At 34.9% G+C, this 24,353-nt stretch overlaps 1 protein-coding gene across 10 annotated transcripts in view; it reads left to right on the top strand.

Moving 5' to 3' along the window:
• Positions 1 to 24,353, top strand: part of ZNHIT6 (zinc finger HIT-type containing 6) — an 85,416-nt gene that overhangs the window by 23,517 nt on the left and 37,546 nt on the right. For 8 of the 10 annotated variants that reach the window (XR_013384241.1, XR_013384242.1, XR_013384237.1 and 5 more), the window contains exons 6-8: positions 8,644 to 8,712; positions 10,090 to 10,170; positions 11,617 to 11,694. Coding sequence is in view for 4 of the 10 variants with exons in the window: in XM_077905287.1 (XP_077761413.1) it covers positions 8,644 to 8,712; positions 10,090 to 10,170; positions 11,617 to 11,694 (228 nt within the window). In the remaining 6 variants the exon portion in view is untranslated. Of the gene's footprint in view, positions 1 to 8,643; positions 8,713 to 9,740; positions 9,817 to 10,089; positions 10,171 to 11,616; positions 11,695 to 24,353 lie in introns of those variants that run through there. The other 2 variants (XM_077905288.1, XM_077905289.1) reach the window with 2 other exon arrangements.

Here is a 24,353-nt window from a genome sequence, read left to right as displayed (position 1 = left end):
GAGACGTTTCTGTGACATACAGCACCACAGAGGTTGTACTTCTCCGTAAAAACAATTAGCCAGCATTCATGGAACTAGAAAACACCCTTGGTCATCTTGGGGTCCCCACCCTGGTTCAGTTAGGGAAAGCCTTCCCTCGTCCCCAGGTCTACTACTTCATGATATGCCTCTGGCATGTATCTCTTTCCACTTCTTTCTCTGCCACATATATCAGACATATTCTCCCGTGCAGGCCACCTTGTGTCACCCTGGACTACTGAGGAACTTTTACATGCCCTCCCTATCTCAGTGTCTCCTTACTTCAGTCACTTGATACACTGCTGTCTGTCTGATATGTCTTTACAAAATGTGTTTTTGCTGTGATGGTCACTTGCTCAAAATCAAGGAGTTAAATCTAGGTTTAAGGATGGTCTTGTGATGAGGGTATCAGTTGCAAAAGGATAAAGTAGTAAATTTAAGACAGTGTATGTAGTTTGACGTGTCTAGAAGTTAGGTTGGGAGTTGGTAAGTGGTAAGAGATGAGGTTGGAGAGAGCCCCACTGGGCCTGGGCTTTGCAGGACCTTATATGCCATACCAGAGAGTTTAGACAGTCATACTTTGAGCAGAAAATGTTCCTGTTAGTATGAGGGATCCACACTAAATATGGGTTTTCATAGTCTGTCCCCACCTGATTTCCTCATGTATTCAACCGAGTATACACAGGCTGGTCACCATACTTAAGCCTAGAATGTTTTCCTCATCCATTATTTTCTAGCCATCTGTGAAAATACACAGGATAGCTCATCTTCTCCATTATTTCTTTTTACCACAGTTCTTATATATTTTCTCTACAGTTAATATGAAACACATGCTGCATTTAGTGCTGGCATTCATTTTTGGTATGCATATATATGTGTATATTTATATTACGTGTGTGTTGTGTATGCAGAAAGGAGAGTGTATATATCTCCTTTCTGCATTCTGGTGTGTTTCTTACTAGGGGCTCTGTTGGCATTTTGAACAGGACAGTTTTTTTTGTTGTGTGGGACTTTCCCATTCATTACAGGAAGGTTAGCATTTTTGGTCTCTGCCCACTAAAATGCCTAAAGTGCTTCCCAGTCTTGGAACAGTCAGAAACTGCCCAGCCATTTCTAAATGTCCCCACCGCCCAGGTTGGTACAATTCCCAGTTGAGAACTGCTTTATTAAGTGCTCAAGTATTTATCAGTTATTTGAAGCAAAATGTACTTTTTTATTTCAGTCTTCACCTGCTATATCCATTTTCTTAATATACTGTCTACTAAAGCCAGTACCACATACTTAACCTGTTTCCTATTATTATTGTGTAGTGGTGAAACTAATTTTTGAAAGAGTAAAATGTAATATATAACTGGAACTTTTCAAAGTATTTTCATAATGATGTGAGACACATAAAATTATGGTTTTCATTCTCCCCAATTCCAGTAATTTTAATCCATGCTAAGTAACTACACAGATCCTTTGTATTCACTCTTCCAAAAACACTTATTATGGTACCAATCGTAATAAAATAGATGGATTATTTTTTATGAGGAATGGTTATATTTATTCTTGGGACTTTAAAATTTGCTCTTGAAATGTATTTTCAAAGATAAAATGCCTGTGAGTGAAGGATTATGTAGATGTTTTATACATTTGTTTTTTCCTTGAAGGATTTCAAAATTTGGTAGATTTTCTTTCTGCTTTAAATTAAAATAAGGTTTTATAACTGATGGTGGAAGAAAATGGTTTTCTCCTGAAATTCCTTCAGGTGTTATATACTGCTTCCAAATTTCATAAGAGTTAACAATTTATAGGCTATCTTCCTTTTCTACTGCTTCATAATAAAAGATGAAATCTAGAAAGAAGAAAACTTTAATTTCTTATATCAGGATGCTTGATGTTGCTTGAAATAGAATACCCAATTCAAACCAGTTTGAGCTGTAAAAGGGCATATTATTGGCTGTCGTAACTGAATGTCCTGAGGTAGGATGGACTTCAGAGTTAATAGATAAAATGACTCAATTACATCATCAGTGATCTAGTTTATTGCTGATTCTCCATTATATCTTCAGTGGTGTCAGCTGAATCCTCATGGTCATAGGATGCCCCCGGTAATAGTTTGAGTTGCAGTAAATATCCAAGAGTGCTTCTCTCTGAGCATCACTGAATAGAAAACCTGAAATTCACCACGATTGGACCTCTTAGGTCATCTGCCCCATCCTGAGCCATTGTGTCGAGGAAAACCTAGGATAGTGATTTTCTTAAGCCAACTCATAAGTGCATGTCCCTAGAGATAGGGAATGGGTTCCATTCATCAAAGTATGGTTATGGATTAGGAAGAAAGTTGGTGGTAATAAGAGATTACAAAGGAGGCAATTAAACTATAACTCTTATAAATGATTTCAAAATATGAAGGCAAATATGTAAAATATGACTGAGGTACATTTAAATTAATAGTACATAAAAATACATGGTTATTGAAGTTGCAGTTTTAGTAAGTTCATAATAGTATAGACGATTAGAGCATAGACTGGAATTATTGTACTGCCTGGATTAAAATTTCACTTCTGTCACTTTCCAGCTGAATAATGACCTTGAAATGGACTTTCCTCTTAGGGTTCTCATCTGTAAAATGAAATAATGTCATTCATCTTAGGGCTAGAAGAATTAAATGAATTAATACATGTAAACATTTAGAACAATGTCTGACATATTAAAAGCACTTAATAAACTATTACTACTATTGCTGCTTGCTAGTGCTCTCTGGTAAAAGGACCTGCTGGCAGGTTTGATAGCCTGTAGACTTTACTAATTTAACTAGTGGTGTAGTATTCTAAAGAGTAGACATGTGGAAATTCTAGCTTTAGCTTACTCCCATGGAATCACCTGTATTTAAAAATTAGAAGTAACAATTTTAGGCACATTTGAACTGACATGATATGTCATTGTGCTTCTCAAAAGTAGTGAGAGATATTTCCCTTAATAACTATAAACAAAAGCTGAAAAGTTAATGTCTTGAATATTTACTAGGAGAGTTAAATAAATAGTAGGGTGATTTGAGTCTGCCACTAAGCCCTTCATTTCATTCTTTTTAAAAAAACCTTTGCTGTTGGTGCATTAACCACAGAATAAAATCCATAATGTTTAACAGAACATTCACGTCTTTTTTACAATCTACTATGAATCCAGATGTCCAGTTTCATTTCTAGACACTAAACACTAAATTCAGTATAAGCGCACTTTGGTTAGGAACTCATGGCAAAATATTCTTAAAGACTGTGAATATTTCTGTTTTTAAGCTTCATATTTCTGTTTTTAAGCTTCATAATTCAAGGTATTGAATGTAGAATTATTATAATGGCAATAACAGTAATTAACATTTTTTATATATTCTGAGCCCTTGAGATACATTTACTCATTTAACCCTATGGTATAAATACTATTGTTATCCCCCATTTTACTGTGAAAAATCTGAATCACAGATACAAATCACATCGTTAGAAATTGTTGAGAGTAAGATTTAAGCACAGAGTCCACTTAACTTTTGCCCTGTCTTACCTCTGATCCTTACAGTACAGTGAGTATTCTTCCTTTGTACAGTGTACATGAAGAACAAGGTTCTTTCATGTGGAAACTATACTCCTCCTCTCATAGCCATATGGAAAGGAAACACAGTGCCCAGGATTGGTGGTTGACTTCGAGCCTAAACAGAAGCCTACCTTGGGCTCATCCCCTTTGTTCACATCCTTAATGACTACTGGGCCTTTAGGAGTGTTCTTTGAATAAGTATTGGTTAGTCAGTGAGAGAGTGAAATAAAAGTTGGTGATTTTTTTTTTTTAGGAATAAAAATATTCAAGCTCATTTAAATTTTATATTAGAAATCTTAGTTCTTAGAATTCAGCCATCATATGTAACTCTTAGCTGTGGCATATTTCTTGAGGAAGATAGCTTTGAAGCTGTAAAAATTATTAGATAAGTAACCCTAGTTCTGGTTGGGTAATAATTTCTGAGATAAAAAAGGAAAGCTCTTAAAAGAACACTTCCAATAATAAATATTTTTAGGTTTAAAAAGAATGTTAAAATTAATCCTGTCCTTTCTAGGACTACCATCCTGTGTTTTCCAATGAAAACATTTTTGGGACACCTGGGTGGCTCAGTGGTTGAGCATCTGCCTTAGGCTCAGGTCATGATCCTGGGGTCCTGGGTTCAAGTTCCACATCAGGCTCCCCCACAGGGAACCTGCCTCTCCCTCTGCCTGTGTCTCTATATCTCTCATGAATAAATAAATAAAATCTTTTTTAAAAAAAGCATTTTTGACTTTGCTGTTTATATAAAAGAGAAATCATTATGTCAAAGATTTAATAGAGATATATAAAGTAAGAAGTCCTTTCATAATGGCAAGAAATAACTATAGTTAAGAGTTTGGGGCACATCCTTCATACTTGTAAACACACGCGTGGACATATTTTCAACATAAATGCCTTCATTTAGCACGTACATTTTTCTTCCCCAGCACATATAGTTCTGCCTCAACTTTTCATTCACTATCTGGATCTGCTCTAATGTATTTAATCAGTTCTCTGATGATATCCATTTAGATTATTTTTTATTTTTTTCTGTTATAAAGAATGACACAGTGGACATGAGCACATGTCATTACTTGTCCAATTGTTTCCTTGAAATAAATTCCTGGGAATAAAACAGTTGAGGCAAAAATATATATATTTCTTGCATTATTAATATTTACTTATAGCTGTTATGAAATTGAACTGCCAGATGCTTACACCGATTTATATTCCTCTCAGCAATGGAAAGTGTCCATTTCACCACAATTGCCTAGTATTTCTAATTTTAACATCATTTTTGTAAATCTGATAGGTGAAAATATTTCTACTTACTTTTGTTTGGTTATAAGTGAGCTGGTATTATCAAACTCTAACCATACTGCCTTGAGATGCCTAAGTTACCTAGGATATCAGGGTACAGTATTTCCATTTGTGAGAACATTGGTAATTATGGCAAGGACACAGTGACATTATTATAGTTGAAGGCATTTTGTTTAATTTAGGGAACAATAGTCTTAATATAGTAGGAGTAATAGTAAATGTTTTAATCTCTGTCCCAGTTCTCATTCAGTGGTGATTTTGCCTCCCAGAAGACATTTGCAATAATTGGGAGCATCTTTTGTTGTCCCAACTGGAGGAGTGGGTGTTGCTAGTGGCATCTCAAGGGATGCTGCTAAACATCCTACATGAGAAAATGTCTCCCTTGCCTCCCTCCTGTCCTGCCTTCCATAACAAAGAAGTATGTGATCCAGAATATTAACACTGCCTAGTTTAAGAAAATTTGTCCTAGCCCAATAATTCTACTCCTTAGAATCTGTCTTTATAAAATAGTCCAAGGGGATCCTTGGGTGGCTCGGCGGTTTAGAGCCTGCCTTCAGCCCAGGGTGTGATCCTGGAGTCCCGGAATCGAGTCCCACATCGGGGTCTCTGCATGGAGCCTGCTTCTCCCTCTGCCTGTGTCTCTCATGAATAAATAAAATCTTTAAAATAAAATAAAATTAAAATAGTCCAAAATACAAAAAGGTATGCGTGTGTGTGTGTAATTGGAGCATGTATCACGATATATAATTATGAAAAGTGGGAAACAAACTTAATTCTTTGAAGAACAAACTGATAGTTACCGGGAGGAAAGTGGAGGAAGGTGAAATAGATGGTAGTGCTTATGATGAGCACTGATAGAACACTGCATGTTAACTACGCTGGAATTAAATTTAAAAGTTTAATTTAAAAAATCTTAATTATTTGAGACTTAGATTTGATTGCCCATGGCAACTGCATCAGTTGCCAACTCTAAAGAATTGGCAACAACTTCAGAGATAAATTAACTCAGCCATTTTGGGAATTCTATATACAGTGCCCTTCAACTTCTCTATGTCCATTCTTTCACTTAAGTCTTCTATTCTGAATTACTGTTTGCACATGCTTTTTATGCTACCATTAGAGTTAAAAAGTACAGGCAGTTTTTCAGTGAAGCTAACTTTTAATTTTGTGTACCAGTAGAGTTAAATGATAGACCCATTCATAGAGATAGTCTTTTATTTTTTCTTTACTGTAATTTCATATGGAAGAACAAATGATAAAAAATTGAAAACAGTCATAATGTCTATCAGTAGAGAATGGATAAATAGGTTTTGGCATTTTTCACAAAGTGAAATTCTGTATGATGGTTTAAATTAATGAACTAATCTGATAAATCTAAAGCATAATGTAAATGAAAAGCAAGGCATAGGATATTTAGAGTATGATAACTTTGAAGTAAGTGTTAATATTACATAAAATACTATATTGTTTATAGCTATGTATATATCCATAAAATATAAAACATAAAACCATGGATGGCGAGAATACATACCCAACATCAGGAAAGTAGCTACCTCTGATGATAGATGAGAAGGGAATTCGATCAAAGAACAATAGAAAGGATTATCAACCATATCAATAGCCTTCTATTTCTTGGAAGAAAAACGTATTTCAAATAAATATTGCAGAGTGCAAGTTTCTTAAGTCTTGAGTGTTGTTTATACTCTTTTTCTTGGTTTTAAAGTATTGCAAGATCACATTTTTTTAAGTAAATGTACTTTTCAAATTTGTTCATGTTTGAACTGAGAACAAATGTAGAAAGGTTTTTATAATCATAATTTAGCAGTTATGTTTTATATAATAAAACAGTAGTGAATGACTTCCCTACAACCACAGCTAGTTAACTGTAGCAAATAAAATTATTTCTAAGGGCTTTTCTTCCTTTGTTTTTGGGATGTTTAGTACTTTTTGAAGATATTTAGGGTCTACTGAATGTTAAGAAAGAAAAATGGTTCTTGAAATTACTTAAGCAATGATTGGAATAATTGAATATGATTTATAATTCCATAGGATGATGAGTTCATAATCTTTTTTCTCCCCTGTAATTTAACACAGAAAATACAAATATAGTTAAAAACCATATTATACATTAAGATTTAAAAATCAGTTTATTTCTTACTAAGAAATGTGGAATTGGGTGCCTGGTGACTCAGTTGTTTGAAGGTCCTACTCTTGGTTTCTGCTCAGGTCATGATCCTTAGGGTCGTAAGATCAAGCCACCCTGTGTTGGGCTCCACACTCCACTCAGCACGGAGTGTGCTTGAGACTCTTTGCCTCCTCCCTCTTCCTTCCTTCCTCTTCAGCTCCTCCACACCACACATGCACGCTCTTGTGTGTGCTCTCTCTCTCTCTCTCTCTCTCTGTCTCAAATGAATAAATAAATAAAATGCTTAGAAAAACAAAACGTGGAATCTCTAAATTTGATGATGTGATGCTCTGCCTATTTCACAGATAATGTACATTGCAGAGTTTTTGTTTTGGAAGAATTATTTATTTAAAACCAGGAACTGTTATATTTGCTTTCAGATTTTTTTTAAAGTTTTTTTTCTCTGAGATTTTAAACATCTGGTCTTTAAATTAGTAAAGTGTGCTTGTGGCTTTGTTCTATCGAAAAAAACAAATACTAAACATGATTGTTTCTTATATGGTAAGTGGTACTTTCAACATAAGCATAATCAAGCATATTTTTTTCTAGCTAAAGCCAAAAACTGTCTTGTTATGAAAGAAAACTTCTATAAGCAGATCTATGATAACTTACCCTAACAGAAGGATTTCTACTTGCTTTTATGGTTATTCTGACAAAAATTTGACTAAATCTTGTGAATGTTTGGTGAGAGCTACTGTACTAGATTGTATTTAAAGAAAATTAGTTGAGATTTTGGAGCCATACTACTAAGGGATAGATTTATAGTGATGCTGGTCATCTGCTTGGATGTGCTTTTGGCCATTAACTTGCCAGTGGATTGTTAGAAATTTCTTCTAAGTAAGGAAAACATGTAAAACCATCATATGGTGAAAACATTTAAATTTCTGTGTTGGATTCAATATTTCGAGCATACAATTTTTTAAAGGAATGGTATATAGTATCACCAAATTTAGGTATGCTAAATAGAACATATGGTCATTATGCTAAAATTAGCCATTTAGTGAATTATTACTGTTGACCCTGTATCAAACCAAAGTTTAGACCTGAAAGCAAAGGGACTCTAGCTTAGAGTGCGTTCTGCTTAGCAACCAACTTGTTGTCTACTGTTTTGCTACTGAATGCACGTACTCATGGCTCAGAAGTGTATCTGCAGCCAGCTGGTCACAACCAGACAACACTTCATTCACCTAATTTCCAGACTAGTTAGGCAAAGACATCAGCTCATTGTTTTTAGTCATAAGCAAATTTATTTGTAAACTTCGAGTAGTAGCACATTGATCTAAAAAACCCCTGAACTGTGAGACATTGCCTTCTAATTCAGGAATATAAAGTCCTTGTAATTTAGAACTGCTGCACTTAATTTTGTTTTCCTCTTAAAAATCCTTACAAGTATATTGTTTAGAAAACAACAGCTTCTAAAATCCTAGAAAAAAGAAAATAGTAGAAAAGATACATTAAATTCTGAGAATACTTTTTGAATAGTTATCTGAAAATGAAAATTCAGGAGGTTCAATTTGTGCTCAGACTTTTATTATCTAACTTGGTCCTCATAAGATTATCATCTAATTTAGGAAACAACAGTTTTGTTGGCATGTGAAGCTCCAGTTTCCTCAGAGTCAAGCTGTGTACATAGAAAAAAGGTATAGTATAACCACTATTAAGAGCTTCTTTGTTCTTACTGTGTTTTTGTATTTAAAATAACCCTATTAACTTAAAAGTGGTATCGGTAAATGTATGTCAGTAGAATGGATAATTAAGTTGTTATCTTAATACAATTAAGTGCTCAACATTATTGAATGAACTACAGCTACATACATCAACATGATCTCAAATGTTGAATGAGAAAAACAAGTTAAGGAAGAATGCCTAGAGTGTGATTCTGTTTGTAAATATAAGATGGTGTACTTTTTAGGAATACTTGCAGAGGTGGTAAAACTCTAAGGGAAATGATTAGCCACAGAAGTCATGATGGTGTTTATTTCTCCAGGCAGAGCAGACATGAGGAGAAAGATGCAGAGAGACTCGAGAGGGTTAAAAACTTTCTTTTTGTTAGGGTTGAGTGTTAATAGAGGAAATGAAAAATGACCCAAAATTCTATGCAAAGATTATCTTGGGCATGTATATGTGTATACTCAAAATTGAAATTAATTTATATAAACAGCCTTTTGTCCTTTTTTCATATTTGCACATTTTTAAGTATTCTTTGAAAATTTTAATGGTTATGTACTATTTGGTTCCTTGGCTTGGGAAAATTTTACAGTTGCTTTTTAAGTAATGGATTAACCGTATATTCACATTTTGCATAAGCTTCCTCTCTTTATAATTGTCATGGGGATTTTAGTGAAGTGAAGAACTTTATTATTTGAAGTTGTATACCAGACTAAAATCAGGGGAAAGGACTTAAATTTTATAGATGGGGGAATATAGCACAATAGCAGATATGAATATGTATAAATGATTGAAGAAAGTTACTCATTCAGAGCAGTGTCTTAATTTTGCTTTTACAGATCTGTAGTTCAAAACAGTTTGCATATTTACCAGAAAGTTGAAAAGCCTGAAATACTTTGTTTCCAGGGAAAGTAGAATCAATTTTTTACCCGGTCTTATGATTTAGAATGAATAAACTGAACATGCGCTGAAATTAGCATCGTTTTCGATCTTTTTTCAGATTTTATATTTCTGCAGCTTTCAAATATATTTCATCCTGCATTCTTTCTTCTCATCTGTGAGCACAGGTGTGTGTTAAAAGAGGCTTCATATTTTTATAATTGATTTATAGGGACCTTCTCAAAATATTGCTTTTTAGGACTTTTTAAGTGTGTCCAAGAAGTCTTTTTGAGCTTTTTTCCTAAGTAATTTTTGCTTTAAAGGATGTTATGTTTTGCCAAGAGTAAAATAAAAGGTGTGTGTTCAGTCATTTAAACAAAAAGCCACAAGATTTAGTAATTCCAAGTTAACACCTTTAGTAGAAAATAAATAATAATATGTTATTGTTTTGTTTTTTTGTTGTTGGAAAGAGTACCAGATGATAAAACTATTAATGAAATCCTAAGGCCTTATATTGATCCTGAAAAGTCTGATCCTGTAATTCGTCAAAGGTATGTCTCAAAAATCTTATAATTTTCTGAAATTATTAAAAATGTTGATGTACTGGTTATGTGCATATTAATTATGTTAAGTTAGGACTTTATTAGACTGTGATTATGTCAATGCAGTTTACTTTCTGTGCCATTTCCTTGGTGTTTACTCAAGGTTTTGTCAGTCATGGATGATGCTTTTGGATAGTAATAAAAACAGTACGTAACACTTAGTACTTACTGTTTTCTAGACATTCATTAAAGCAGATGATAAATATGTATTAATTAATTCCTCACAGTAACCCCTTAAGATAGATTACTGCTGTCATACCCATTTTGTATATGGGGAAACTAAGCCTTAAAGTGGTTAAATGACTTCATATAGCAAATAAGCAGGGAAGCTGGGATTTAAATCCAGGCAGTCAGTAGTGAGACTCTGCACTGTTAACTCTTAAATCAAACTTCTTTAAAATGGAATAAAAAACTAAAAATTAAGAGTTTCCAAGTAACTGTTAAAGACAGGAAATTCTGTTTCAGCCAAGTCTTCATAAAACTAATTAAGATACACTCTGCCTCCTGTCCAGAAATATAGTATCGACAAAAATGGTTAATGTAGCATAGTAGAAAGATTCAGTTATGAATATCTGGGCTAGAATAGCTCACTCTGTCCCTTTTTAGCTATGTGATCAGGAGTAAGTTACTTAACTTCTGGACCTTAATTTTTTATCAGTAAAATGAGAATGTTAATATCCACTAGATAAGGTGGTTTGAAGCTTTGGAAAAAAAAAAAGCATATATCAAGTTCCTAGTACAGGGCCTAGCACACAGTAGGCAGCATTTAAAAAGAGAAACTATTATTAGAATGTGAATTAGTTTTCCTGAGCAGGAACCCACTTGACTTTGTTTTCGCCAGATGGTACCTACTTGGAATATGAATGCCTGGTTTTGTTCCAGTGTAACCTAATGTTTCAATGTTAGACTGGGTGGATTCTAAAATGTCTGATTCAATTCTAGTTAAATCTCATCTTCTACTTGTAATAAAGGTTGAGCCCAGACTGAACCAGATCCGTGACCCATATCAAGTAGTGTCTTTGGTACACATATAGTGGTTGAATTTCTTTCCTTCTTATTACTGATAATTCAGTTGTTATCATTGGTCATATGTTTGGCAAGAAGACAAAGTGTCACTAAATTGAATACACTTTTTAAAGATAAATAAAATGGCAAGTTTAATTTAATTTACTTAAATAGACATTTTTAATCTAAGATATTATACGGAGAGAAGAAAGGTAATTTTTAAAAATTCAAATCCTTCCTTAGAAAATATCTTTAACCCCTTTTCTGTGCTTGGATAGTTGGATTTTAAGTATTATTAGCTACTCATAAATGTTTAGTCTTCCATGGATACTATCTTGAAATATATTAAAAATCAGTTTTGTTTCCTTCAATATGACATTTTTATTTCAGGTTGAAAGCCTACATTCGCTCTCAGACTGGGGTCCAAATTTTAATGAAGGTTGAATATATGCAGCAAAATTTAGTAAGGTAAAATTGCTTCCCTCCCCATTTCTTTAAATATTTTCTAATTCTGTAATATAATTAAGTAGCCTGATTAGCTTAAGTAGCCAGTTATTATACTAATATGACTTCCAAATTAAAATTTTAAAATAATCACACTTAAAGGATAAATTCAGTTGAAATATTACTAAAGTTAAAGTATCTTAAAATAGCATTATGAACAAGTAAAAGATTCCTAAATCCCATTTGAACTTACTTCAAGAAATATTCTGGAGATGCCTGGGTGGTTCAGCAGTTAAGCGTGTATGCCTTCAGCTTAGGGCGTGATCCTAGAGTCCTTGGATCGAGTTCCTCAACGGGCTCCTGGCTTGTAGCCTGCTTCTCCCTTTGCCTGTGTCTCTGCCTTTCTCTTTCTGTGTCTGTCATGAGTAAGTAAATAAATGTTTAAAAAAAAATATTCTGTACAACAGAGTTCTAATGTTCAAGTTTTTGCCTTTGGAAATACAAAAATTCATGTGACCAACTGAGCATTGCATATATTGCATTCTTTGCAGAGAAAAGTAGAAAGAGCCAGGTTATAACAAACCATATTATTTGAGACAGTTCTTTACTATGCTCTGTTCCTTAATAGAGTGGTGATACAGACTACACCAAACCATCTCTGAGAGTTCTGCAAAGTCTACTTTTGTGCCAGTTATGTGTCAGCATACTGAATTACAAAATACTGATCTTTGATGACCTTTGATGCTCTTCCATTGTTAACAAAACTACCAAAGTCAATTCAGACTAGATCTGGTCAGTCTCACCTATGATTCGATTTGTTAACATAGCTTAGAGGTTTTAGGATCCAAGCTTTGAAAGCAGAGCTGGGATTTCAGCCCAGCTTGCCTGATTCCAGTTATGTTAACTTGAGTAAATTATGTAACCTTACTTACCTTAGTTCCCTCACCTTTAGAATAGGGGTGATAATAGTAATTATAAGATTGTCATAAGGGGTGCCTAGGTGGCTCAGTCAGGTAAACATCTGCCTTACGCTTACCTCATGATCTCGGCTTGGATCCTTGGCTTGAGCCCCGGTTCAGGCTCCAGGGAGCCTGCCTTTCCCTCTCCCTCTGCTTGCCACTCCACCCCCCCTTCTACGCAGACACGCGTTCTCCTTCTCTCTCTCCCAAATAAATAAAAATCTTAAAAAAAAATCCTCATGAGAGATTATGATAGTTCATTCAGCACTTGGTAAGTGCATGCTATTATTATTACTATGAATACAAATAAATGGATTCTTACAAAATGTCTACACATAAGATTACAAGACTTAAAGCTAAGAACAGATTTAAACACCAAATCTTGACCACCTTCTTTTACCAGCATGTCGCAAATACCCTCAATTTCATGTCATTGATCATGGTTCGGTGATGAAAAATTCAAGTTTTCTATAACGTAATTTTTCCCTAGACTTCTTAATTCAGTATATTTACATGCAGTTCATGCTTTAACTCTCCTCCTTCCCCCAGAAGATTTGGGGCCTTAAATGAGAAATGGACAGAAAGTTTTGTGGGTTTTGCAAAGATATTTATTCAGAGTTATAACATCCATGTTAACCAAAATCAGTATTTCTGAAATTGATAATCAGACATTTATGTAATTAGTGAGAAATACTGACGTAAAAAGTGCATTTCAGTTTTACTTAGCAAAATCTTAAAGTAGATTTCATACAATTCATGTTTAAACAAAACAATTTGCATCATTCCCTTGGAATTTACCTCCTGTCAATCATTAAGTAATTTTTCTTTTTTTATTATGTTACCTCGTTCAAATTCAGTTCCTTAAAAAAAATCAGTTCCTTTCTTAACATTTACTATATTTAGTTAATTCTTGTAAATGTTACTTAGATTTACATGATGCACTCCTGTGGCTTCAGTTGTATAAGCCTGTTAATAGAACACTTTTGAGGGTTTTTATGAAAAATAAAAGTGCTTTTTGTATAGTTATCTCATCTCCTCTTCTCTAGGCCATGGGACTAAGATATACTCTCCCAAGTCTTCTCCTAACAGCCTGCTGACGTGTCCAGCATTCTAACACTCGTGCACCACATTTATCAACTCCTTGTCATAGACTGCACTGCCAGTATGGGGATAACATGTAAATGCCTCCAGAAAAATCGTAGAAGGGAGACAGTAAAAAGTGCCACCCATCAAACTAAATTGCTTCAGTCATTGCTTCATCATTTCCTTTGTTGTACTTATCAGACCTTGAATTATTACAAATAGCAGCCATTGACTATTTTAATGGCTGCATAAATGCAGTTGTTTTCTTAATAAGTATGTATTTGAAATACCATATTGCTTTCCTAGACTTAATAAAAATATTTATTTTGGTGAGTTTGGGCATCGTACTGGACATGGTCGCCTTATTTACCTAAACTGTTAGGCAAATAACTAATTTTCTTTACCAAAGATAAGGGAAACTACCTATATCATTTTGGTACAACTGCAAAGAACAAAAGGTTTGGATTTATTTTTCTTTTTTAATTTTGTTTTAGTTTATTATGGTTTTTATTTTGTTTCTTTGTTGTTCCCATTTTTATTTCCTTCATTACCAGAAAGAGGGTTTGGAATATTTCCATTTTAAGGCAAACCGAGGAGTGGCTAGTGAAGAAATGTGCAAGCTCACCAAGCCAGTCAAACTTGACTCTTCGGCATAGTATCCTTGTCTTCCAAAATTCAAGGAAACCAAAATTGTATGTGTTAAAAGATAGGATACTGAGTATTTTAAAGTTTATAATACAGGACATACTGGGCTCAGATAGCATTCATTTTTAACTTGGAAATGTGTACTATAAATGCCTGAAGAGGCAGAGAGGATGGAGATTTTGAGATGGAGATCTCAGCATGTCCTGGCAGACCAGGGTTTTCCAGGAGAGTGGCTGGCAGAAATGCCTACAGCATGGCATGATCCAGAGAGGAGCAGTTGGGAAAATCATTTCATGGAGTTGCATAGAAAGAAATCAGGATACATTAGAGACCAGAACACAGGAAGATACCAGTCAGATCAGAAAGGTGTATTTTAACAAAAAGGGTAACCTGAACCCCAAGAAAAGTAAAAAAAAGTGCACTGAATTGAAGGTCAAATGACCTAATTCTAGGTACTCACCTTCTCTCTGCTTCATTTTCTTTTAAGGTCCTTTATTTTCTCTTATTTTATACTTTCTTGAGAACCAAAATTGGGCATTGGGTTAACCTTAATCCCTGTAGGGAATGGAATGATAGATTAATAAAGTAAAAGGTGAGTGTTGTTAACTTCAGGGAATACCTAGAATAGGCTGGTTTTTTAAAATATTTATTTATTTATTATTTATGATAGACATAGAGAGAGAGAGAGGCAGAGACACAGGAGGAGGGAGAAGCAGGCTCCATTCCAGGAGCCTGATGCGGGACTCGATCCTGGGACTCCAGGATCACGCCCTGGGCCAAAGGCAGGCGCTAAACCACTGAGCCACCCAGGGATCCCCTAGAATAGGCTGTTTTGATACTAAACCTGAGCCATTCTGAATAGCATGAAAAGTATTTTGACTTTATCTTATTTACGTAAAAAAGTTGCCATCTGCATTTCCCCATTTGAGTTGTTTATTTGAACTCAGTGATCTATGAAAACATTAAAGAACAAGAAGGGGAAGTTTATAGCCTAGATCCTCAGAAACTCCAGTGAAGGAGTTTTTATCCTAAGTTGGGATAAAGTACATCATATATTTCTGATTTATTAAGTGAGCTTCATGATACAGTTATCCTAATTTCTGTACAACTTCACAGTTTTCAAGTATTTTCTAATCATGAATAATGAAATTAGATACTATGTGAATACATTTAGAAATAGATTTTCATTTGATGTTTTTAATTAAAGATTTTCAATCAGTGTTTTTCAGATAATTCATTCATAGATAGGATAAGATGAACGCTTACATTTGATTGTATATTTAATTACATTTGTATCATTAAAGGAAAGTACATTAAAGATTATTAAAGGTTTTAAAACATTAAGCTTCTAATATAAGATAAGCATGCTAAAATAAGAGGATTTTATTATTTCCTAAAAAGTGCTTATAAGGCAGAAACATGTAGTTTCCTTGTGGCTGTTGATTTTAAATGTATTCTACAATTTACAGCATTCTAGTGACTCCAGAGTAAAGTCTTTTTACCAAATTCTTGATGTTGCTAGTTTCCACTGGCTGTGTTTTCCATTCTTAGAGGGTTTATGACCGTTGTCTCATGATATACCTGGTCAGCTAGAGCAATCTTAAATGTTTCCCAATTTTTAGCTTTGCCATACCTGACTTTTGTTTTTAGATTTAGGGGATTATAGAATCCATGTCTAACCCTAAGGAATTTGCTGCTGATCTGTTTGGAGTTTTCAGAATACACGGTGTTTGAATTTGTGTTTTCTTATAAAAGCTAATATGACTTCTTAAGTAAATTCATGTATTCATTCACTTGCAAATGGTGATTCTCACTGTGGTCCAAGTATCATTCTGGACATTAGAGCGAGGAGAACCATTCCTGCCCCTGTGGAGCTTACATTCTCAGTGGAGGAGAAGTATGAAAGGTGCTTGTTTTAGTGGAGCACTCTTTATCTCTTGCCATTCCATTTCTTCACCAACTCTATTCTTAGAAAGTAACTGAGTAGTTTTGAAACAAAACCCATGTTGGTAATGCCAGGTACTATAAGAGGCGGTCATTGTATTTGCTGCTTTCTCAAGTTGTTACTGACTAAAGAATTTAGAGTAATCCCAAGTTTGGTACTGTTCATTCAATTGTAATTTCCCAAATCTATATTCTATATTTTACTTATTAAAGGAACCATTGATTTCCCATAAAGACGTTAAGGTATATTTTGTTAAGTTTAACAACTTTGTTGTTTTGATATTTATATAAGGTCATTTTTGGTTTTGGGTTTTTTGTGTTTTTTTTTTAAGATTTATTTATTTGAGAGAAATAGGGTAGAGCAGAGGGAGAGAGAGTCCCAAGCCCGCTTCACTGTAAGCGCAGAGCCCAGCATGAGGCTTGATCCCACAACCCCAAGATCAAGACCTGAGCCGAAATCAAGAGTCAGATGTTTAACCGAGTGTATCACCCAGGCACCCCTATAAGGTTCTATAGTTTTGATAAAGATGTGGCTTAAGATATTATAGGATAATTCTTTCCAAATTTACTCAAAAACCATTAATTAAGTACATCTTATCTTCAAGGTATATAAATAAAAACTGGGGTTTATACAAGAATGAGTTGAGTACAGTTCTATAGTGGGAGAAAACAAACAAGAAACTAAAGTGACTGACTGAGGTTTCTGGCATGAATCTGTTTTTCGAGAGATGCAGGTAGGGCCTGGAGAGTCTAAGGGCACATTGAGTTTTAAATAGAGGTGGCATCATTTTCTCAAACATTATTGTCAAAAAGAACAGCCTGTTTATAATACTCCTTTGTTAATAGGGTCCCTTCAGAGTGAGATTATATTATATTCCAGTAAGAAATAATAATGTTATCCTTTCAGAATACATGATCTGTGGAGAAGTAGACCTGATTCCAGACTAGATTTTGTAGACCAGAAGTCTCACCATTGTAAACACTAAGCTTATTAGACCACTGCTTCTCAAACCTAGCCCAAATTATGAGATGTTCCAAAATAACCTCTTTGTTTTTATCCAGAAACCTACATCAACATAGGTTTTTTTATAAAGTCAAAATAATGTTATAAATTTGATTCAAACCTTGGAAAGTTATTAAGCCCATTTTCCCACCTGAAATTGGGGATCAGAACAGAAGTATTAGTGCATGCATTGTTATGAAGATTTCTTTGAGATGTTAGCTGCTTATTAGCACAATGCCTGGCACATAGCAGATCATTCTCAGTAAATACATATTATTTGTCTATTAAAAGGTGCAATAGGGGCACCTTGGTGGCTCAGTTGGTTAAGTGTCTGCCTTCTGCTCAGGTCCCTGGGATGGAGCCCTGAATTGTGCTCCCTGCTCAACAGGGTGGGGCTTCTCCCTCTCTCCTGCATGCACGCATTTGCTCACTTTCTTTCTCAAATAATAAAATCTTTTAAATTCTAAAAAAAAAAAAAGAGTTGTGATAGCCAGCAGTGGACTATATTATGCATTTTTAAAAATAACAACTTGTTTCAGTAATTTCATATTTCTTAAACTTGCAGGAAGTACCCCAAGTTCAATATTAGCTATACTCCCAACATGCTCCATTTAACCACATGGGGGTTAGTTTGTATTTCTTTTAACATAAATCAGATATTGGGAGATTATAAGATTTGAGGAGTTTGTGTACTTAAGGTGTTATCAACTATTATTTCTGTATGATGACTCCCAGGTGTAGATGTATTTTCAACCTTTCTCCCAAATTTCACATCCTGGTTTGTAGCTATCTTGACTTACACATCCCATTAAATCTTCAACGATTTAGACCTCGTCACACCATATCTGTTTCTTCCTGGTGTGTGTATGTGTTGTTTTAAATAGAGATTAAATAGGTTGATTATGTTCCTGGTATCTAATAAGCAGTCAACAAATGTTGATATTTACTCCTTGTTACTGGCTGGTCATTCCTGTAGTGAGACATAAGACCTTAGAGCCATCTTTCGCTTCTCCTTACCACCCTGACTTAATGTAGTTGCCTCCATAATGAGTCTCTCCTCTCCATTTTTCTGAGTAGACTATTGTTTATCAGTGTTTGCAGTGGAGCCTATCCCTTCCCACCAACTGGATGTGATTTGCTTATCCTTTGAGCCTTAAAAATATGTTGTATTTCTCAGAGTTTCCTGCAATCATCTTATTTTTCTCCCAATAAGATTTGTCCTATTCAATGATAAACTCCCGTTTGAAGACAGTGACTACATTAGGCATCTTTTTATTTCCTGCAGTACTAAGTCAATGACTTTCCCACAGTAGTAATTCAGTGTTAATTTTTTAATATGTAGTATACTAATTCACTTAAATGTATATGTGCTTGCTATTTGCTAGGTGTTGATACCACTTCAGTGCCCCAGAGCAGGATTGGGACAACTTTTTCTAAAATGGCCAGAGTAAATGTTTTTGGCATGGTGGGCCATACAGTCACAATTGTCAACTCTATTACAGCACATAAGTATAGATATACATAATAATGTATGCTAGCCCAGATAATACATAAATGAATGGTTGTGACTTCTGTTCCAGTAAGACTTTATTTACAAAACAATGGGTTGGATTTGGCCTGCTGACCATAGTTTGCCGCTCTACTCTAAAGGATTCTTTTTAAGTAGGCTGTCCACCCAGCATAGAGCCCAAGGTGGGGCTTGAACTCATGACCCTGAGATGAAGACCTGAGTTAGAGATCAAGAGTCGGATGCTTAACCAATAGAGCCACCCAGGCACCCCTAAAGGATTTTTTTTTAAAGGATTTTTTTTAATGGTTATTTTTGACTATATCATTTAATCAGTTGAGGGCTTCAATTCTCAATATGTAAAATGAGAGAGAGAAATAGAGATTATAACTGCCCAGTATAATTTAAAGTTCCTTCAGAAAAAGCAGTACCTGCTCAAAAGACAAGCTTTTTGATAAATGAACTTGACCTAAAGTATCACTGAGTCCCTTCCATGTGCCAGCACAGTGCTAAGCCCTAAGATTACTCTGCCATCTAAAAAACTAGCCCTCAGGACACCTGGGTGACTCAGCAGTTTGGTGCATGCCATTGGCCGAGGGTGTGATCCTGGGGTCCCAGGATCGAGTCCCACCTTGAGCTTCCTGCATGGAGCCTGCTTCTCCCTCTGCCTGTGTCTCTGCCGCCCCCCCCCTCATGAATAAATAAATAAAATATTTTAAAATTTTTGAAAATTAAAAAAAATAAACTAGCCCTCAAGGAGTTCACAGTCTAGGAGAGAAGGTAGATAGATAGTAAATGCTACAAGAGTTATGTGTTTTATATATAAGGCATGAAAGGTGCCCAGTGGAAGGCATGGGTTTTTTGCATAGATTCTCCAGACTTGTCATTTTTTGATGGAAACACACACCAATTGCCTTCTCTCCACTCTGCTTCCAAAGATTGGCATATAAAGTTAAGAGTTTAGATTTTAAACCCAAGTCAAAATAAAGTATTATTTAGGCTTTGACTTAACGAGCATCACAGAAGATTAGAAGATTATTACTCTTCGTGAGGACACTACCCTATTGTACTTGCACAGATTTTTTTTTAGCTGTTTCCTACTGTGTTGGTTGTAGTCAATAATTTTTGGAACACTTTTTTTTTTCTTTTTTTGAAAAGCAACCAGCAAAAGTATGAGCTCTTTCTCTTGGATGATTTTATTTCCATCCTGAGAAGATGTTTTTTAAATAAAAACTAAGGTTACTTTACTTTCTTTGGATCTGTAACATGAAATATTTCAAAAATCATTTACAGTGAAATTAAAGAGGTAAAGATACTTTTTCCTATGCTGTTTTAGAGAATTGGTTTTGCCTGTGTAAAGGCCTCAAGTGAGACCCACCTGACCTCCTTTCGGTCTTCACTAACACACATCCTCCAATAAGCAAAGACCTTTTCTACTGTAGAGCAAAGCTGGCCTCCAGCTCACATAACTTGCTAGGATTCTGACTTTGCTGACTCTCAACTCTGCCTAGAAGATATCACCTCTCAGCCTTAGTTGATTCTAAGGGCCTGGTTTCTTGCTTGCCTCTTCTCATAGCCCTGCCACATCCCTCCTTTCTTTTCACCTAGCGCATATTCCCACTGGCCAGTTATTTCTTCTAACAATAATAAGTATCTCCCCATCTGAACATTTAACCTGTACTTCTTCTTTTGTCACAAAGTGCATCTCATATTTCAGTGTCCATCACAATCTTTTAGGACAGTTATTGGAAATACAAATTTCTAGCCTACCTTAAGAGGCTCTGGTTTAGTCAGTTTCACATAGGGCTGAGAAACCTGCATCTTTTTACAGTCTCTGCTTCCTAAGTTATCCCTGTGATCATACTTTGAGAAACACTGGCAAGGGTGATAAACTCCTTGAGGACATTTTTGGTTCCCATTCAGTGTCTGACATGTTTTCTGTATAATAATTCAGTTGAACTGTTGAAGATATATAAAGAAATATGTGTAATTTGATACTAAGATGGGTTTTTTGAAATCAGATTTATACACCTTTAAAATTATTAGTCCGTACCCTTTGCCTAATTGAATGGAACTGGAAAATTAAATGATCTTATTTCAGGCTTACAGAAAATAATTGAAAAATATACTTTGAAGATTTTCTAAGTAAGAAATTTATAGTATGCAGTTAAAAGTTAGGATTTTTAAAAATGTCCTGCCATTAGAAAGCAAGGTCTTGGAAGTTATTTTGAGAATAATGGTAGAGAATTAAATATGTTATCAGAGAACATTAAAGGAATTCCAGAATGTCTAAAAACAACATTAACTACTTTCAGATGTCATGTCTTATGAAAATTGCAGACTCCCTTGTTGCCTTTTAGTTAGATCCCTTGAAAGTTAACTGAGAAAGGGTTAGTAAATACAGCAGTATGCTCTTTAGATGGGATTACTTAAACTTCTTCATTTTCCTTTTGGAATTTGATTCTATTAATGAGTACTGCAGAGACAAATGGGGGAAATTACTTAATCTAAGAATTAATAGTAAGCAAACTGGGGATCCCTGGGTGGCTCAGCGGTTTAGCACCTGCCTTTGGCCCAGGGCGCGATCCTGGAGTTCCAGGATCGAGTCCCACGTCAGGCTTCCGGCATGGAGCCTGCTTCTCCCTCCTTCTGTGTCTCTGCCTCTCTCTCTCTCTCTCTCTCTCTCTCTCTCTCTCTCTTTCTCTCTCTATCATAAATAAATAAATCTTTAAAAAAAAATAAGCAAACTCAAATATAGTAGATGCCATTATCCATGATTGCTCATCATGAGGTGTATTTCCAGTAAAAATTTTACTTCAAATATAGTATGTTTGTGTTTTGATCAATTTTATATTAGTAATTGCTAAAATTAATCAATACAGAACTATTTTTAACATTTAAAGCATTAAAATCCTAGGTAATAATAATAAATTTTTAGCTTACACAATTTTGTTACAGAAAAGTATAAATGGGTGATCAGTAAAAGATTTTCAAACATAAATGTATTAATCAGGGTAAAATTATTTGGAGACTTGGGGTGGAAATACAAGTTTATATATCTATTTTAAAAATACAGAAAAGTGGAAATACAAGTTTATGTATCTATTTTAAAAATACACAAAAATGCACAAAAGCAGCCCCTGGTGGCTCAGTCCATTAAGCATCATACTTTGGTGTCAGCTCAGGTCATAATCTCAGTATCATGAGATCCAGCCCCACACTGGGCTCTGCACGCAGTGTAGTTTGCTTGAGATTCTTTCCTCTTCCCTCAGTGGACATATTGTGCGTACTCCCTGTCCCTCAAATAAGTAAATAAATAAAATCTTTAAAATATATGTGTGTATATCTCACAAAAGTATCGTTTTCCAAAACTATTTTAACATATATAACAAAAAAAGTGTAAAGATCCTGAATAAGTTTTCCCAAACATAAAAAAATGTTTGCTGCAAGGGTGAGTTAAAAATCAGTGTTAAATCTAGAGGCAAGTAGGTATCTTTATGAAACACAATAAGTATTAATAACAAGCTCTTATCACATGCCTCCACTGTTTTTTGGTGCTTTGGTAAGCATTTTTTAATACATTATGATTATGTTACATTATACATGCATTATATGTTTTACATGTTGTTATAATTGCATAGAGAGCCCTGGCTGCAGCTTTGTAAACACCAAATGGTGGTACCTAGATCCAAACCTATGCCTGCCTGTCTCCCAATGCATTAGGATGTTTTCTGCAATATAGCACATGCCATAAATGAACATAATGCATGTTCTTAAATTATGTAAAACCCAGCCCCAGTTCTTTGTTACACCTTTCAGGATTGTTGATTATTTTTCAGAGTGAGAGCCGTGATCAAGTTGAGTACGTGCTCAAAATGGTATTAACCTTTGGCCACATTTTGGATCTAGACCCTAGAACAAGGGAAGCAAGAGATCATTGGAAGCAAGAGATCAGTTGAAGACTAGAAAATGTTAGAGTCAATATGAAGAATGTCCATACATATAAAGGGAATACGTAGAGTGAGGTACTAAATATTTTTGTCAGAGAAGACATGTCCAGTGGGTTTTATGCGTGGCATACTGCTTGAAGCAGCTTTATGATAAGAACTGTAAACTTAGCTATAAGGAAGCTTAAGCTCAGCTAGTTGGCACAGCTGGGTTAGTATTTACAGGACAGATACAAGGACAACTATTAAAGTTTCAGTAGCTGTGAATTTGAGAATTTTAATTTGAGAGGCACAGAAGAGTAAATCTACAGTGATATGATGGTCAGATTGTTACTAGATTGTAAGTCTACAGTTTCCATAGTGAATGATTTCATTTCAAATATATACTATATTGACTACTGGTTACAGGAATTATGTGAAATATAAAATGAGAATTTTCTCTGAAAGCTTGGGAAACATTTAATTCTCAGTGTTAATGTACTAAATTTATACATTCTAGTTATATGATAATTTGTAACCAACTTTATATAGTCTTCATTGGGAATAATGACATGATTAGTTGACATTTCTAGGTGATTTCAGATATTATATTTTAGCCAAAGAGCTTCAACTTCCCCTCCAAGCAGACCTTTCTCTTTTAATTTTTTTATAAGTACCCAAACTATGAATTCTGTGTATATTCCCATATTTACTTTGCACTGAGTCCTGTGGACACTGTATCTATGTTGTACCTATACTTTCTTCTTGAAAAGCCTTCATCCTTCACCTCTAGTTCACAACTATTTTCCCAGTGCCTCGAACAGTGTCTGGTACAAGGCAGACCTTCAGTAAATATGAATTGGGTGAGGAATAAGTGAACAAGCGAACAGTAGAGTGAAGGAATTCAAGATCTGCTTTATAGCCCAACCCTTCATCTTCTTGTGTGACCCTAAGATACTTAATTTCTCAGGGCTTCATGGCCCTCAGCTGGAAAACAAAAGAAAGACTAGAGTAAGTTCTTGCCATTTTGAAAGTAATGTAATTCTGTGGTGTAATTAATTCATGAACTATTTAAATTTTTTTTTTCTTTTTTTAGATATTTATTCATGAGATAGAGAGAGGCAGAGACACAGGCAGAGGGAGAAGCAGGCTCCATGCAGGGAGCCTGACATGGGACTCTGTCCCAGGTCTCCAGGATCAGGCCCTGGGCTGAAGGTGGCACTAAACCACTGAGCCACCCGGGCTGCCCCCTATTTATTTAACGTTTAAGCAAAAGTTTACCTGAAGAAACTGATCATATTTTGCAAAGTGATACTTAAGAGTCTGTACTAATCATACGCTTACATTCAATTTAGTACCAGAAGAAAAATGTTTTCTTAATAAGAGTAAGACTAATTAAAATTCCCTATGTCAATTAGAAGAAAATACTTGAAGGAGGAGGGATTTTAAGAACCAGTTAAGAAAGAGTGGTAGCCAGGATTAGCAAATGAAGTGCCTAAATATTGAAGGCACTGGGCAACCTGAAAGAATATCTGCAGGTATGTAAGAAACAAGAGAAATTTTTTTTTTTTTTTAAAGATTTTATTTATTTACTTATTCATGAGAGACAGAGAGGC

Source organism: Canis aureus, chromosome 8, assembly GCF_053574225.1.
Source record: "Canis aureus isolate CA01 chromosome 8, VMU_Caureus_v.1.0, whole genome shotgun sequence".
In the NCBI taxonomy this organism is placed as follows: domain Eukaryota; kingdom Metazoa; phylum Chordata; class Mammalia; order Carnivora; family Canidae; genus Canis; species Canis aureus.
Note: the sequence above shows the minus strand (reverse complement) of the source record. Positions and strands in the feature narration are given on the sequence as shown.